The 14,351-nt window shown below is 42.9% G+C and overlaps 1 protein-coding gene across 1 annotated transcript; it reads left to right on the top strand.

The window, feature by feature from the left end:
• Positions 1–2,306: 2,306 nt before the first annotated feature.
• On the top strand, positions 2,307–12,191 carry LOC139061889 (uncharacterized). The gene is made up of 4 exons (XM_070541823.1): positions 2,307–2,480; positions 3,011–3,059; positions 11,646–11,976; positions 12,044–12,191. Exons 1-4 carry the CDS (start codon positions 2,307–2,309, stop codon positions 12,135–12,137), a joined length of 648 nt encoding a protein of 215 aa, XP_070397924.1. The 3' UTR covers positions 12,138–12,191.
• The last annotated feature ends 2,160 nt before the right edge of the window (positions 12,192–14,351 follow it).

Below are 14,351 nucleotides of genomic sequence, written 5' to 3'. Positions count from 1 at the left end.
ACTCATTGCTAGGCAACGCTCCCTCCACGCAGGAGAGTGCTAACGTCAGTTTGAACCCAGAAAAACTGATTGAAAACTCTATTCAAGTGACCCATGAAGAAAAACCAGAAACAACCCAGTCCTGACTGTTACGGAGTCAGCCATTACTCGTGTGCATTTTTCACCCTTACCTCACATAAGAGCATTTTTTTGTGCTCGAATGACTAACGTTAGAAAATTTAAATGTTGGGTAAGGGTTAATGAGCAGTGCCTTTCTGGTAGCCCGTTTCAACCATTTCCCCAGCGGATAAGGTTTCTTTAAGGATGTGGGTCGTTTTGATCTATAACAGCCATTGTTTTCTACAAGAGTCAACAGTTGCTATGTAAGTTAGCCATGCCGAGCAGAAAAAGTACTGCAGTCCGCGGGTGATGGATGGGCAGAAGCGCCGAAAAGTGACGCACATTGTCACTTTTGAAATGCTCTTTTGTTTAGCTAGTGCGCCACCACCTAAATGAACCAAAACCCCTTCCACGAGAACCAACATTTGACTTTATATTAGATGTAAGTTTAGTTGGGCTAAAGCAGTTACCTTTTTATTTTAACATTCACGATAACGATGCTTCATTAGCTCTAAGTGGAGGTCAAACCTTAAAGAGCAAGTCACCCCCAAATCAATAATTTTTTTCTGATAAACTATATAAATGTGTGTCTAATCATGCTACAGACACGTGTAGTCAATAGTTTTGCACTTTAGTGCATGTTAGTTAAAATTTTAATTTTCTGCCTGAAACTGTCAGAGTTGTGCCGTTGTCAGGTAAAAACTCTTCACTGCATTTGAATTTAAATCTGCCACCGCTATTGGCTAAGAGGTATGCTGTGATGTAAACTGGTACATTATGATGTCACAATGTCGTGAGTGTGTGTATTTGTTAGTGGCTCCACCCTCTCGGTCTGCTAGGCAACAGCATTTGTTGCATTTTTCAAACATGAATTGGGAGTGATATGCTTCTTGTAAGGGGTGACTTGCTCTTTAAATATGCCACTCTATAAGCAAAGCTATTTATAAATTCTCACCATTTTTTCTTTGTTTAAGTTCGAAAAGAGGGACGAGTCTTCTCAGCCAGGCGTCTTACAAAACGACAGTTACCTCAAAGGCACAGTCCGCAGGATGACGCCGTCAGGGTGAGGAGGAGGAGATTTTTAAATTCGAACGGCTGTTGCTCACTCCCCCGCCCTTCCTGAAAGAGCCGAAAGCCACGCCTCCCAATGTGCACGTGCAGGAAAAGCAGAGTCAACATCGGAGCATTGCTTCTTGTAATAGAGCTGAGCTAGTGTTAGCAATGGAGTTATCTGAGGTAAGAAAGTTGTATTTAACCAGCACATTAAACACTTACTGTTTACAAAAGGCATTTTATAAAGAATATCTATAAATATATTTTAAAATACCAGTAACAGTTGGCAATCTATATTGTAAATAAAATTAATCCTATCAAATTGTTAGCATTTTATTACAAGTAACTAGCTTATTTTTAATTGCTTTGCCATTCAAGATGGGATGAATATATCAAAGCATATAAATAATTTATGTGGAAATCATGAATAAACACTGCATTCTGTGTAGTCCTCCTATAATCATGGTTGTTTTCATAATTTCTGTTTATTGTTGGTTTAGCCCAAATTTTGACTTGATGTAAACCTGATCTGTGTCAAAATTGATTAATATGCAAGAGTACTTTTTATATTAGTATAATTTTTTTTATTCTAATACACTTTAGAGTTCAGTGATAGAGGAATCCTCTGAGGAAGAGTTTGAACCTTCTATTGCATCCTCAAGACGTGGTGCAAAAAGGAGATGCCCACCATCATCTCAAAGCCGCGGTGCATCCAGAGGCCGTGGTGTGTCTAGAGGCCGCGGTGCATCCAGAGGCCGAAGAAGTGTGAGACACTCAGCTGTGGACCCTGGAGATGAAGATCTCTCTCGAGTTCGGAATCTTTGTTCCGAGCGAAGACTTTGAACGTGTAAGCATAACAAAATTACACTAAATTATCCTAAAAACTGTTGCTGTAGCATCTCTTTCCACTTTTGTAGCAACACATACAGAACCTGAACCCTCAGCAGGCTATTGACATCCTTACCATGGTGCTGGACAGAGACCCTGGTGTTCTCTTTGATGTACTTGCCCTCTCTGGTCCACCTGCCACAACACCTCCAACATCCAATCAACCTTCATAGTGTGTATGCTCCCACTGCAGAGATATGCCAACTGATTTGGAAAAGAAATGCTGCCAACAGCCTCCCCAGACATGTATTTCAACTGTACCACACATGGAGGAGTTTATTCTGCAAAATGGTGTTCTTCGCCTGGCCAGAACATTGTGGAATGAGTTTCGAGCAGTTTATGATGACCCGGACCCTAGTGAGGACAACAGACAGTTCCGCCATGCAGCTTACAGACAGTTTGTAGCATGGCAGCATGGAAAACTTGGTGGAGGGTGCAGAGTAGTATTCCCAAGCTGTGGTCTGGAGGATAAGGGAAAAATTCCCTGACCCCAATGGTAACTACACTGGTTTTATTCCAAGACGATTGTAAATAAATGTATATATTTGATATTTTACATAAGTTTGTTTTTTATATATTTTTGTTTGATGCTCTAATAAAGTGTTCTAAAGCATAACTCTCTGTTGCATTTGTAAAAATACCATAAATGTTAAAACTCCTGCACAACAACAAAAACTTAAGTCTACCTCCAGCCTTTTACATACATTTTTAAATTATTAGTCCTTATTTCCCCAAAATATATCTTTATTTTCAAACAAAAAAAAAAAACAGGAAACACAAATAAAGAAGGTTTTGGGTTTTCTCTTGCCTCCCCCATCACCTATGTCTGTGGCAAAGTTTTACCTGTAAATAAAAAATAAACTCAATCAGCAATAGACTATTGTGTGGAAGATGTAAGGCAGATAATGTTTTATTTTACCATCACCACGAGTCCTTAGGTGTTGTAGAAGTTCCTCTGTTGATGGTGCAGGGACTCCGGACAGCAAACCGTAACGCCTTGGATCCTCAGGCCTTAGCTTGTAGCGTCGAGGAAGACCTTTCTTGCTTGTCAAACGTTGGTTGACGATCATGGTTTGGATCTCTGGGATGTAGTAGACTTTTGCCACCTTCTCAGAATACAGCCTCCAGCATCTTGATTTTTTGTTGAATATTTTATGGTATCTGAATTGACACATGCCATAACTTGTAGTAGAGCCTTGCACTGAAGCCCTAGGCCCTCAGGTCGGCCCGGCCCGACGGCCCTCGGGCCAATGACTGTGTAATTACCTCGGACACGGGCCGGGCTCCTTTATTTTTAATCGAATTCATTAAAAAAAATTGAAACACCTAAACCAGAGGTCAGCAACCTGTTCCCATCAAAGAGCCATTATTACCTGTTTCCCACAGTAAAGAAAACACTGGGAGCCACAGCAGCCGGGCTTTGTGGGCGGGGCCTACCCTCAGACAGCAGAGAGCTGCTCACAACAGGTGACAGCAGCCAGTACCGGTCGCTCGTGTACGTCAAAGTTATCTTTCATAAGACGATAATCAATAAAACGATTTATATAAAATGGATCCAGAAGTTGTAGCCCGTCTCTGCCTACAGCATTTTGATATTTTTCACCCTGTTGGTGGTTTTACTGAGCAGGTGCCACTTTTGTCATATGTTTCTTTTTAAAACACGTTTAGACTGTTCAGAATAAAAATCCAGGCTCTGTCATGTTTGATTGTTGTAATTAAACTTTGTAAGTGGGGAAGTTCAGAAAAGGATCCGACCAATTTGTTTTTCCCTCATTTACAGTGACGGAGATAACGGCGCAGTGCGCCTGGCTCTGGTGTTAATCAAGTTAAATTATATCTCTTTGCAACAATTTTCACAAGAAAACAGAACAGTTAAAAGCAGGGCTTGTGTTGTGTTGACCGGACAGTTCCCGTATTTGACCGTTTATTTTGAAGGAGAAAGAATAGAAAGAATTGCCCCGACGCATGCAGACGAACTGACATTTTATTCTACGCACATCGCAGATGTAGCTAAATCACCCAAGAAAAGATTCCCATCTGAACATCTGAGCTGGACACTGCTCAGCGCAGCTCACTGTCAGCGTGTACTACATAAGGTACACAGCGAGCTGAAGATGTGCAGAGGGGCTTGGAGCGCGTCGCAGAACCAGAGCGCATGCGGGAAGATTCCTCCGACTGAATTCATTCAGAGGAATCTTCCCGCTGATCTGGATCTGACGCGGCTCTCTGTGCTTGTAAAATAATGAATGGATATTTAAATAAAATGCTTTATATTTTACTGAATTAATTTTATATCTGTAAGTCAATTCTATGTAAAGATTGTCTGCGTAAACCTGAACAGGCCCAACCCGTTACTGTGAGACCGCGTTGACGGGTCACGCTTGTGCGTAATCATATGCACTTTCTGAGCTAGAGAGGATAAGAGATTCTGGGCTTCTCCTCAGATGGCTCCTGGATGCGTTGCCACATTGGAGACAGGAACAAGCACTATTCAGCCAAAGTTTCATAATCAGGGAACATTTTCTAAGTGACAAGTCTCTCTGAGAGACCGGGTTTGGAAAACACTCGCTTCAGTGGGAGGAACCTTCCCGCATGCGCTCTGGTTCTGAGACGCGCTCCAAGCTCCTCTCCACAACTTCAGCTCGCTGTGCACATATGCGCTGAGAGCGAGCTGTGCTGAGCAGTGTCCAGCTCAGATGTTCAGATGGGAATCTTTTCTTGGGTGATTTAGCTACAGTTGTGGTCAGAAGTTTACATACACTTGTAAAAAATATAATATAATGGCTCTACTGAGTGTCCCGTTATTTCTAAAACTCTAATTTTTCTCTGATAGAGTGATTGGAACAGATACTTCTTTGTCACAAAAACATTCATGAAGTTTGGTTCTTTAATGTCTTTATTATGGGTTAACAGAGAAAAGTGATCACATTTGCTGGGTCACAAATATACGTACAGCAGTGCTAATATTTGGTTACATGCCCCTTAGCCATTTTCACTTCAATTAGGCGCTTTTGGTAGCCATCCACAAGCTTCTGGTTGAATCTTTGACCACTCCTCTTGACAGAATTGGTGAAGTTCAGTTAAATTTGATGGCTTTCTGACATGGACTTGTTTCTTCAGCACTGTCCACATGTTTTCAATGGGGTTTAAGTCAGGACTTTGGGAAGGCCATTCTAAAACCCTTATTCTAGCCTGATTTAGCCATTCCTTTACCACTTTTGATGTGTGTTTGGGGTCATTGTCCTGTTGGAACACCCAACTGCGCCCAAGACCCAACCTTCGTGCTGATGATTTTAGGTTATGTTGAAGAATGTGAAGGTAATCCTCCTTCTTCATTATCCCATTTACTCTCTGTAAAGCACCAGTTCCATTGGCAGCAAAAAAGCCCCACAGCATAATATTCCCACCACCATGCTTGACTGTAGGCATGGTGTTCTTGGGGTTAAAGGCCTCACCTTTTCTCCTCCAAACATATTGCTGGGCATTGTGGCCAAAAAGCTCGATTTTCGTTTCGTCTGACCACAGAACTTTCCTCCAGAAGGTCTTATCTTTGTCCTTGTGATCAGCAGCAAACTTCAGTCGAGCCTCAAGGTGCCGCTTTTGGAGCAAGAGCTTCCTTCTTGCACGGCAGCCTCTCAGTCCATGGAGATGCAAAACAAGTTTGACTGTGGACAATGACACCTGTGTTCCAGCAGCTACTAATTCTTGGCAGATCTGCTTTTTGGTGATTCTTGGTTCACTCTTTACCCTCCTGACCAATTTTCTCTCAGCAGCAGGTGATAGCTTGCGTTTTCTTCTTGATCTTGGCAGTGATGAAACAGTGCCATGCACCTTATACTTAAAAACAATTGTTTGCACTGTTGCTCTTGGGACCTGCAGCTGCTTTGAAATGGCCCCAAGTGACTTTCCTGACTTATTCAAGTCAATAATTCGCTTTTTCAGATCCATGCTGAGCTCCTTTGACTTTCCCATTTTAGCGTTTGTGGGCGTTTGTATCCAATGAGCCCTATTTACCTGGCCTAAGAGAAGTCACCAGCTGTAGTCACTCATAATCACTCACAAGAAGTTAAGAGGCCATGCTATGAAGCTCAGTTCACTGACACGTTTCTAAGTCACCAAAATTGCTAGATCATTTTGCTGTATGTATATTTGTGACCCAGCAAATGTGATCACTTTTCTCTGTTAACCCATAATAAAGACATTAAAGAACCAAACTTCATGAATGTTTTTTGTGACAAAGAAGTATCTGTTCCAATCACTCTATCAGAGAAAAATCAGAGTTTTAGAAATAACGGGACACTCAGTAAAGCCTTTTTTTTTTTTTTTTTTTTTTTTTTTTTTTTTACCGTGTCCTGTCTGGCTGTGAAGCAAGCAGAATTGATATCTGAATGCTGGTGACAAGCCTTACAGATTTACTCTCAGGTGGAGCATCAAAGTGTTTGCTTTTAATGTCACGCCTGATACTTAAAACTTTATTGTTATTGTTGTTGAATGCATTGTAATTCCGACCAGACACGGAGACAGAGGTGAAAGAGAAAGGAAAAGAAAAGGTGGGGAGGGGGGGGGGTTCCACAAAAATAAACAATGAACAAGAGTCTGCTTCTAGACCTGCAGAAAAAGACAAAAAAAAAAGAAAAAAGGGACACAACAACAATACAACAAGATCTAGCTATCACTGCGTCAACTTGATGAAGAAATAAATAATCAACATTGCTTAACTGAAGAATCACGATAATAAATCACAGTGCATTAAGTGCTCACCATAGTCTTAAGACCTGTGTTTAACGTTCCCAAGCCCATACTTTTGAGAGCACCATGTGAGCACCTGTGTGTGTACACGCGCTTGTTTATGTAAGGTTTCTCTATAGGAGCATCCAACAGAGAGTGTGAGGGACCACAGATCCGCCCCTCTAAGATGCGCAGGAGACGGGGGGAGCTCCAAGTCCCAGAGATCCAGGCGCTGCCCCAGAACACAGGAACCCCAAGGGGTCTGCAACCAGAAAGGCCCCCCGCCCCCATCGAGAGGCGCAGGGGAGCCGGAAAAAAGTTTTCTACCTATATGACATCATTTATGGACTCTTTTGAGCAGAGAGCACAGGGAGCGGCACAGCGCGTTGGGACCAGTGTCGCATCTGAGAGGGTTTTTTCAACTGCAGGTGATATAATCACTGCAAAAAGAAGCTGTCACCCCTGGTCATGTGAATCAGCTACTTTTCCTGCAGAAGAATCTTACCATTCCCAAGTGATGTTCATAAGAGGACAGTTTACACAGTCTGTCTTTAGTCAAGTTTAATTTCCTGTTCAATTTTGTTTGTACATTAATATGGAATGCCTTTCAGTTTTCACTTTTCACAAGTTTACATTTTTGTACTTTTAACGGCATTTGAATGTTTCTGGATACTTGAAGTATTTAAGTTTTTGCACAAGACTGTGAAACAGTTGTTTAAGGTTCTGTACCTTTTAATTTCTATTTGCACAAAGTAAAATGAAAGCAGTTAATTTTAAGCTTTCTGTTTCTGTTTACATTTGCACTGGCAAATAATATCTTTTTTCATATGGTTAAACTTATTTGAATAAAAATGGCATTTGCTTTCAACAGCAATAGCATTTGGCTGAATTCCTAACATCTGAATTTAATGATGTCCTAGAAAACACTGGAAACACTTGACATTCTTGGAGAGGAACTGGTGCTTACAACTGTTTTTAATGGCCAATATTACATTAATTTATCATTGAATGTCAATATTATCAATATACTGCACAACTATGCAGTCATGGAATTAAGGTAACTGCAAAAATGTTTTTAAATTGATGACCTGAATTGAATCGATATCGGATCGGAATCGATCGTATTAGATAGTGATAATCGATTCTAAATCTCAAGAATCGGAATCGAATAGATTCTGGAAATTTGAATTGATACCCAGCACTACTGTCTGACTGACTAAGTCTGTCAGACAGGCATACTGTGTAATGCGGGTATGATTTATCTCCAAACACATGCGGTGTGTCGTCCACAAAACGTAGAAGTGATCCGATTACTCCTTATGGGCTCGACACACGGGAGGCGACAAACGACCGCGATCAGCGAAGTTTGTCGCCGTCGCTTTTATTACCTGTCACACGGGAGGCGATCCGCGGCAGCGGCCAGCGGCAAAGCCGTCTACGCGTTCTGTTCCATGGCGAAATGGAAACTTCCGTAGTTTTGTTTGGCTGTGTCAGGTTGGAGGGAATTAAGGTTGTTTAAGCGGTTCAGAGTTAAAAAAGTGGTAGATATGATGTTTCACAAGGTGCTGCTAGAATTATGTGAAATCTTACTTCTGATTTTACTATATAAAACATAATAATAATCAACTTCTCCTTCATGTTTGCTCGGAGATGTGCGGAGCATCCTGTCCGCTCATTGGTCAGTGAATGAAACCTCCGTTGATTGGTCCTCGTCCGAGCGACAGCGATGAAAAGTTGAAAATGTTTCAACTTTCTGGGATCGCGTTGCTGGGTCGTACGTGCACGACACGTGCATGAGTGCAAACTTTCACACGCACGTTTTTCGCGTTTCGCTTGGTAGGAGAGAGCCCCGCGATTATCGCTTTGTCGCGCATGTCTCATTGAAAATGAATGGAGGAGAGGCGATGTCGCCTCCCGTGTGTCGAGCCCATTAGTTGCTTTTAGCTTTTTCAAACTGATCAGGACGCCATATGCTAAACACCGTTAGCTTAGATAAGTTTCTTGTTCATCTGCACAAAGATTTGTTAGATTACCTAAATCAGCATTATCTAAATCCATAGGTTTTATTTTCTTTTCTTAAATTGTGCAGATACAGCTCTGATATGTTTACCTACTCGTTACTGAAACCTACAGCAGACATAAGGAGACCAGCTAACACTTCTAGTGACTAGCATCCTTTTCAGGCCCAAATTGAGTTGAACCAGCCTCATTCTTCCAGAGCGTACCCAATACATATTCGGGTCCCTGACCGACTTTTATATTTTCTTTTTGACTCTCAAGATGCCGCTAGTGCCACTCTTTAGTGGGCTTTGAGTTGCGCTTGGTCTTTTGCTAGTTGTAGAATCCATTTCCAGGGTTCTTCCTCTTCTGTTTGGGGTTTTAACGTGGCTAGTAGTGAAAGATGCATTACCGCCACCTAGCAAGCTTCTAAATGTTTTTCCGGGTTTGAACCTTGTCGAGAACGCACTTGAAGTGTCAATTAACGTCACATCCGTAAAACAGCGCGGGAAATTCGGATCAGGAATGTTTTGCATTTTGCAGCACACAGCCTGTTTAACAAAATGGAATGATGAACTGGTTTCATCATTCTTTTTAGTTTAAAATGCGTCATCACCCATAAGCTTCACAAGAATGAACATGTATCCTATTTACTTCTTGTTTTTGGACAATTCCTGCCCCATGCTCCTTTAAATATCACAAAAACAGGAAGGACAAAAACACCGTCAATGTAAAGTAAGAATTTTTTTTTAATAAGCGGCTGTTTGTGATTAATCATGAGTTAACTATGGACATGATTTATATCATTATTAAATAGCCTATGTGGCTTATAGGCTATGTAACTGACATTTAATATGAAAAACTAGACAAACCTATTTTCTAACTAGAAAAATTGCATTTGTTGCACAAATGCTGTTTGAATGCTGGATAGCTGAAACTGTAAGCTGAAGCCGCCGAACAGCTGAGCCGAAGCTGAAACAAAGCAGAACTGTCAAAATGAGCTGAATGTATTTAAAGATGTAGAAGCAAAAATCACCAACAAGCGTAATGTAGCTCAGAATATAGGCGAAGAATGGATCAAAATGCTAAACAGCAGACAAATGTAACCTTTGAACATTTATCAAAAACTCGAAATTTGAAACATTAAACAGCTGGCATTTGAATGAGAATAGTTTAACGGGTACATTTTTACAATTGGCTGGACTGTGAATTTAGAAATATTTGCTGATATCTGAAACTGATAGATGAACATAAGTTCAGATTTGATATGGGATGGATGAAGAGTTGGATGAATGAAATAACGGATGGATTGTTGGATGGATGTTAGATGGTTTATTGGATGGATGGATGGATAGATAGAAGCATGCATGGATTTATATGTAGATGGATGGATTCCTTAGGCCAAGCCGATCAATTTGATGCCTCACATGCGTGGGTGTGTAATTCCATCTAGCCAGAAGATGATTGACCTCTCTCAACCAATAAGGGAGCTGGGAGGGAGCGGGGCACTTTCCCACCTTCTGACGGTCAATGAAATTGAACTTATTTCTAGTTTTAAGTACAAACAATTCAAAAACAGGAGTCTGTTAATGGCTCAATATTCTTCTTTTTATATTCATTCCTATGAGACTTGGTTAAAGTGATTTGTAGTTCCTTGTGTTGCCATGGTAACAGATGACAGAAGTCTGCATTAATAAAGCTATGTACAATAACACATGAGTCATTTAAACTTTGAATAACATTTCTATATTAAAGTATGTTGATACAGTTGTGTCTAAAATGTTGTTAAATGTTGTTGCTAAGCACGTTGCCATGGAAATGCAGAGCACAATATCAAGTTAATACAAGACTCCTGGGACCAAGCAGGTTGAATTGATGAACCATACGTGTGGGTGCACATTTCCTTTTAGGCAGAAGACGATTGAAAACTCTCAGCCAATGAGAGAGCAATGAAGGAGGAGGGGGCGGTTCCTGCCTTCTGATTAGTGTTAAAATGTCAGCAATGCTGCTAGTTGTAAGTGTATAGAGTTTTAAGTGTATAGAGCTGGTTGGTTGGTTGGTTGGTTGGTTGGTTGGTGTGTTGGCTGGTTGGTTGGTTGGTTGGTTGGTGTGTTGGTTGGTTGGTTGGTTGGTTGGTTGGATGGATGGATGGATGGATGGTTGTTTGGTGTGTTGGTTGGTTGGACGGATGGATGGTTTCCTTAGGCCTAGCCGATCGATTTGATGTCTCACATGTGTGGGTGTGTAATTCCATTTAGCCAGAAGATGATTGACCTCTCTCAACCAATCAGGGGGCTGGGTGGGAGCGGGGCACTTTCCCACCTTCTGACGGTCAATCAAATTGAACGTGTTTCTACACACAGAACAAACCACACAACACAGTATGTGCAAGCGCTTCACCTTAAATTCTCTTTAATTCTCTTGTATGATATTTAGTGTGTGTGTGTGTGTGTGTGTGTGGGGGGGGGGGGTCATTTTGCCTTGGCCTCCAAAATGTCTTGAAACGGCCCTGGGTGTGTGACTGAGTTTTGAAGGTGATCTGAATTGTATCAAATGTATAAATATTACATGTGTGTAGTGGAGATAAATCTACCTACATTTTACTTTTCAACACTATGTTTTGTTTTCTTGTTTTTATTGAACTATTTTCCTGTCCTGTGTCTCTCAATCAATCAATCAATGAAATTTTATTTCTAAAGCGCTTTTCAAACTGTCACAATGGGTGTAGCTAACCGCTCTGAGTTTTCCTGTTTGCAGGTGGGTGTGCCCGGAGAGCAGCTGCTGCAAATTCCCTCATCAGCTCGCAGGGGATTTAAGGAGCGGTGTGACAATTCACCAGTGCTGGATGATTACTCACATTGGGTACTCACATTGGGTAGTTTACTACAGCTCTAGACCTGTTTCGGATTATTCTGCATCCTGTTCTGCCTGTTTTAAGCCTCGTCATCATCTGTCCCGTTCCTCCATTCTCCCGCCCAGGTACTCTCATCATCTGCCTGTTACCAGCTCTTCAACCTGCACTCTCACCAGTTACTACACGGAGCCTCTGGATCTCCTGTCCACCAGCCACACCGCTTCTCTTGGCCGCCTGCTCTCCTGCGCTCACCTGCCCGCTCTTGGAACCGGTGCTCAGCTCCCAGCCTCCTCCACCAGCTACCACTCAGACCTGACACGCCCTCCTCTCCGCGCTCCACTACCTTCCTGGAATCCGTAAGCCTCTATTCGATCGCACCTTCCCCGTTTGCATTACATTTCTCATTCTTGTTCTCTATCTCAGAACGCTGCCAGAACCGTCCCCCTCCGACGTCTCCCCAGCCTCATCAACCTCAATAAATTATATATTATTTTTACTCACCTTGTCTCTTTCGTGATTCTGCATGTCGTGGGTCAAAAGACTCGACCACACCATGACAGAATCATCCAGCCAAAACACAGACCCACTCGCTGAATCACATCCGCCTGATCTCGCCACAACTCTGTCCCAACACGAGAGCTCCATTCGGTCCCTCCATGATGAGCAAGCTAACACCAATCAGCATTTGTTCCAACTGGAGAGTCTTATCCGGCAACTCCACGAAAAGATCTCTCCTCCTGCGCCTTCATCGGCTGCCCAAGAAACCCCCGTTCAAACGCTTCCAACGTCTCGTCTGCACTTCCGGGTCCCAGAATCCTCCCCATCTGTCACCTACAGCGGTGAGCCTGAGCAGGTACGGGGTTTTCTGTTTCAGTGCACGTTACATTTTGAAACCTACCCTGAAGTGTTTTGCACTGATCAGATAAAAATTTCGCACATAATTGGTCTGCTTCGGGGCCGTGCATTACAATGGGCGGAGGCTAGACGCAGAGACCCGTCATTCATTAAAGGTACACTGCGCGAATTCCTGTCAGAATTTAAACTAAATTTTGACCACACAGAAACCCCAGCAGAAATATCGAGGACCATCTGGAACCTTAAACAAGGTAAACAAACAGTTCAGGATTTTGCCATAAGTTTCAGGACGCTGGCCACTACTTCCAGTATGGATGCCGACTCATTGAAGGGAGCATTCACCCAGGCTCTCAGTGAGAGAATTCAGGATCAGCTCGCGTACTGTCCTGAACCAGAGAACCTGGAGGACCTAATCAGTCTTGCAGTACGGATAGAGAAGAGGCTTAAGACTCATCAACCACGTTCCCAACAGTGTTTCCAGCCACTTCATCCCAACCGGCCGACCCACTCATCGCCACCAGTCAGCCCAGCCTCGGCCCCAACCAACCACGAGGAGCCCATGCAGATAGGCCGGGCCGGTCTGACTCCGGAGGAGAAGCAGCGTCGGATCACCTCTCGGCTGTGTCTTTATTGTGGGCTGTCCGGACATTTCCTGATCAACTGCCCCGTTCGTCCAAAAGGGAGAGCCCACCAGTAGGACCGAGATTATTGGTGGGTGGAAATCTTGATTCTAAGATATCTCGGTGCCTGTTAACCTGTTCCATCCTTTTTAACCAGCAGAGTATTCCCGCTAAAGCCCTAGTGGACTCCGGGTGCGAGAGGAACCTGCTTGACCTGAACATCGTGGATCAACTTAAAATACCCACGACGCCCCTGTCCAACCCCATCAGAGTCTCATCACTGGAGGGCAGCTCCCTAACCACTATTACTCACCAAACAGTACCCATCAAGCTGCAGGTTTCGGGTAACCACCATGAAACATTGTCATTTTTTGTTTTTCCCTCACCCCAGTCACCTATTGTCCTGGGACATGACTGGCTCACTACCCACAACCCTCACATTGATTGGAGGACCAGCCAGATACTTTCTTGGAGTCCGTTTTGTCTCTCTCACTGTCTCTTATCTGCTAATCTGTCCTCCCAGGCTCCGGCACCCGTACCCCCCACTCCTCCTGACCTGTCTCTAATACCCCCTGAATACCACGACCTGCAAGCAGTTTTCTGTAAGGACCGAGCAGCCTCACTACCTCCTCATCGACCGTACGACTGCTGCATCGATCTCCTCCAAGGAGCCACTCTACCTTCCAGCAGACTGTACAACCTGTCCAAGCCTGAACGAGAGTGTATGGCCACCTACAGGTGCTGGCCAGTAAATTAGAATATCATCAAAAGGTTGAAAATATTTCAGTAATTCCATTCAAAACGTGAAACTTGTACATTATATTCATGCAATGCACACAGACCAATGTATTTCCGATGTTTATTACGTTTAATTTTGATATTTATAGGTGACAACCAATGAAAACATCAAATCTGGTATCTCAGAAAATTAGAATATTCTAAAGGCCAATGAAAAAATGTTTGTTTCTCTAATGTTGGCCAACTGAAAAGAATGAACATGAAAATAATGTGCATGTATAGCACTCAATACTTAGTCGGGGCTCCTTTTGCCTCAATAACTGCAGTAATGCGGCGTGGCATGGACTCGATCAGTCTGTGGCACTGCTCAGGTGTTATGAGAGCCCAGGTTGCTCTGATAGTCGTCTTCAGCTCCTCTGCATTGTTGGGTCTAGCGTATTGCATCCTCCGCTTCACAATACCCCATAGATTTTCTATGGGGTTAAGGTCAGGCGAGTTTGCTGGCCAATCAAGGACAG

Source organism: Nothobranchius furzeri, chromosome 2 (genome assembly GCF_043380555.1).
Source record: "Nothobranchius furzeri strain GRZ-AD chromosome 2, NfurGRZ-RIMD1, whole genome shotgun sequence".
In the NCBI taxonomy this organism is placed as follows: domain Eukaryota; kingdom Metazoa; phylum Chordata; class Actinopteri; order Cyprinodontiformes; family Nothobranchiidae; genus Nothobranchius; species Nothobranchius furzeri.
The sequence above is the reverse complement of the archived record's forward strand: the minus strand, read 5'-3'. Positions and strand labels throughout refer to the sequence as shown.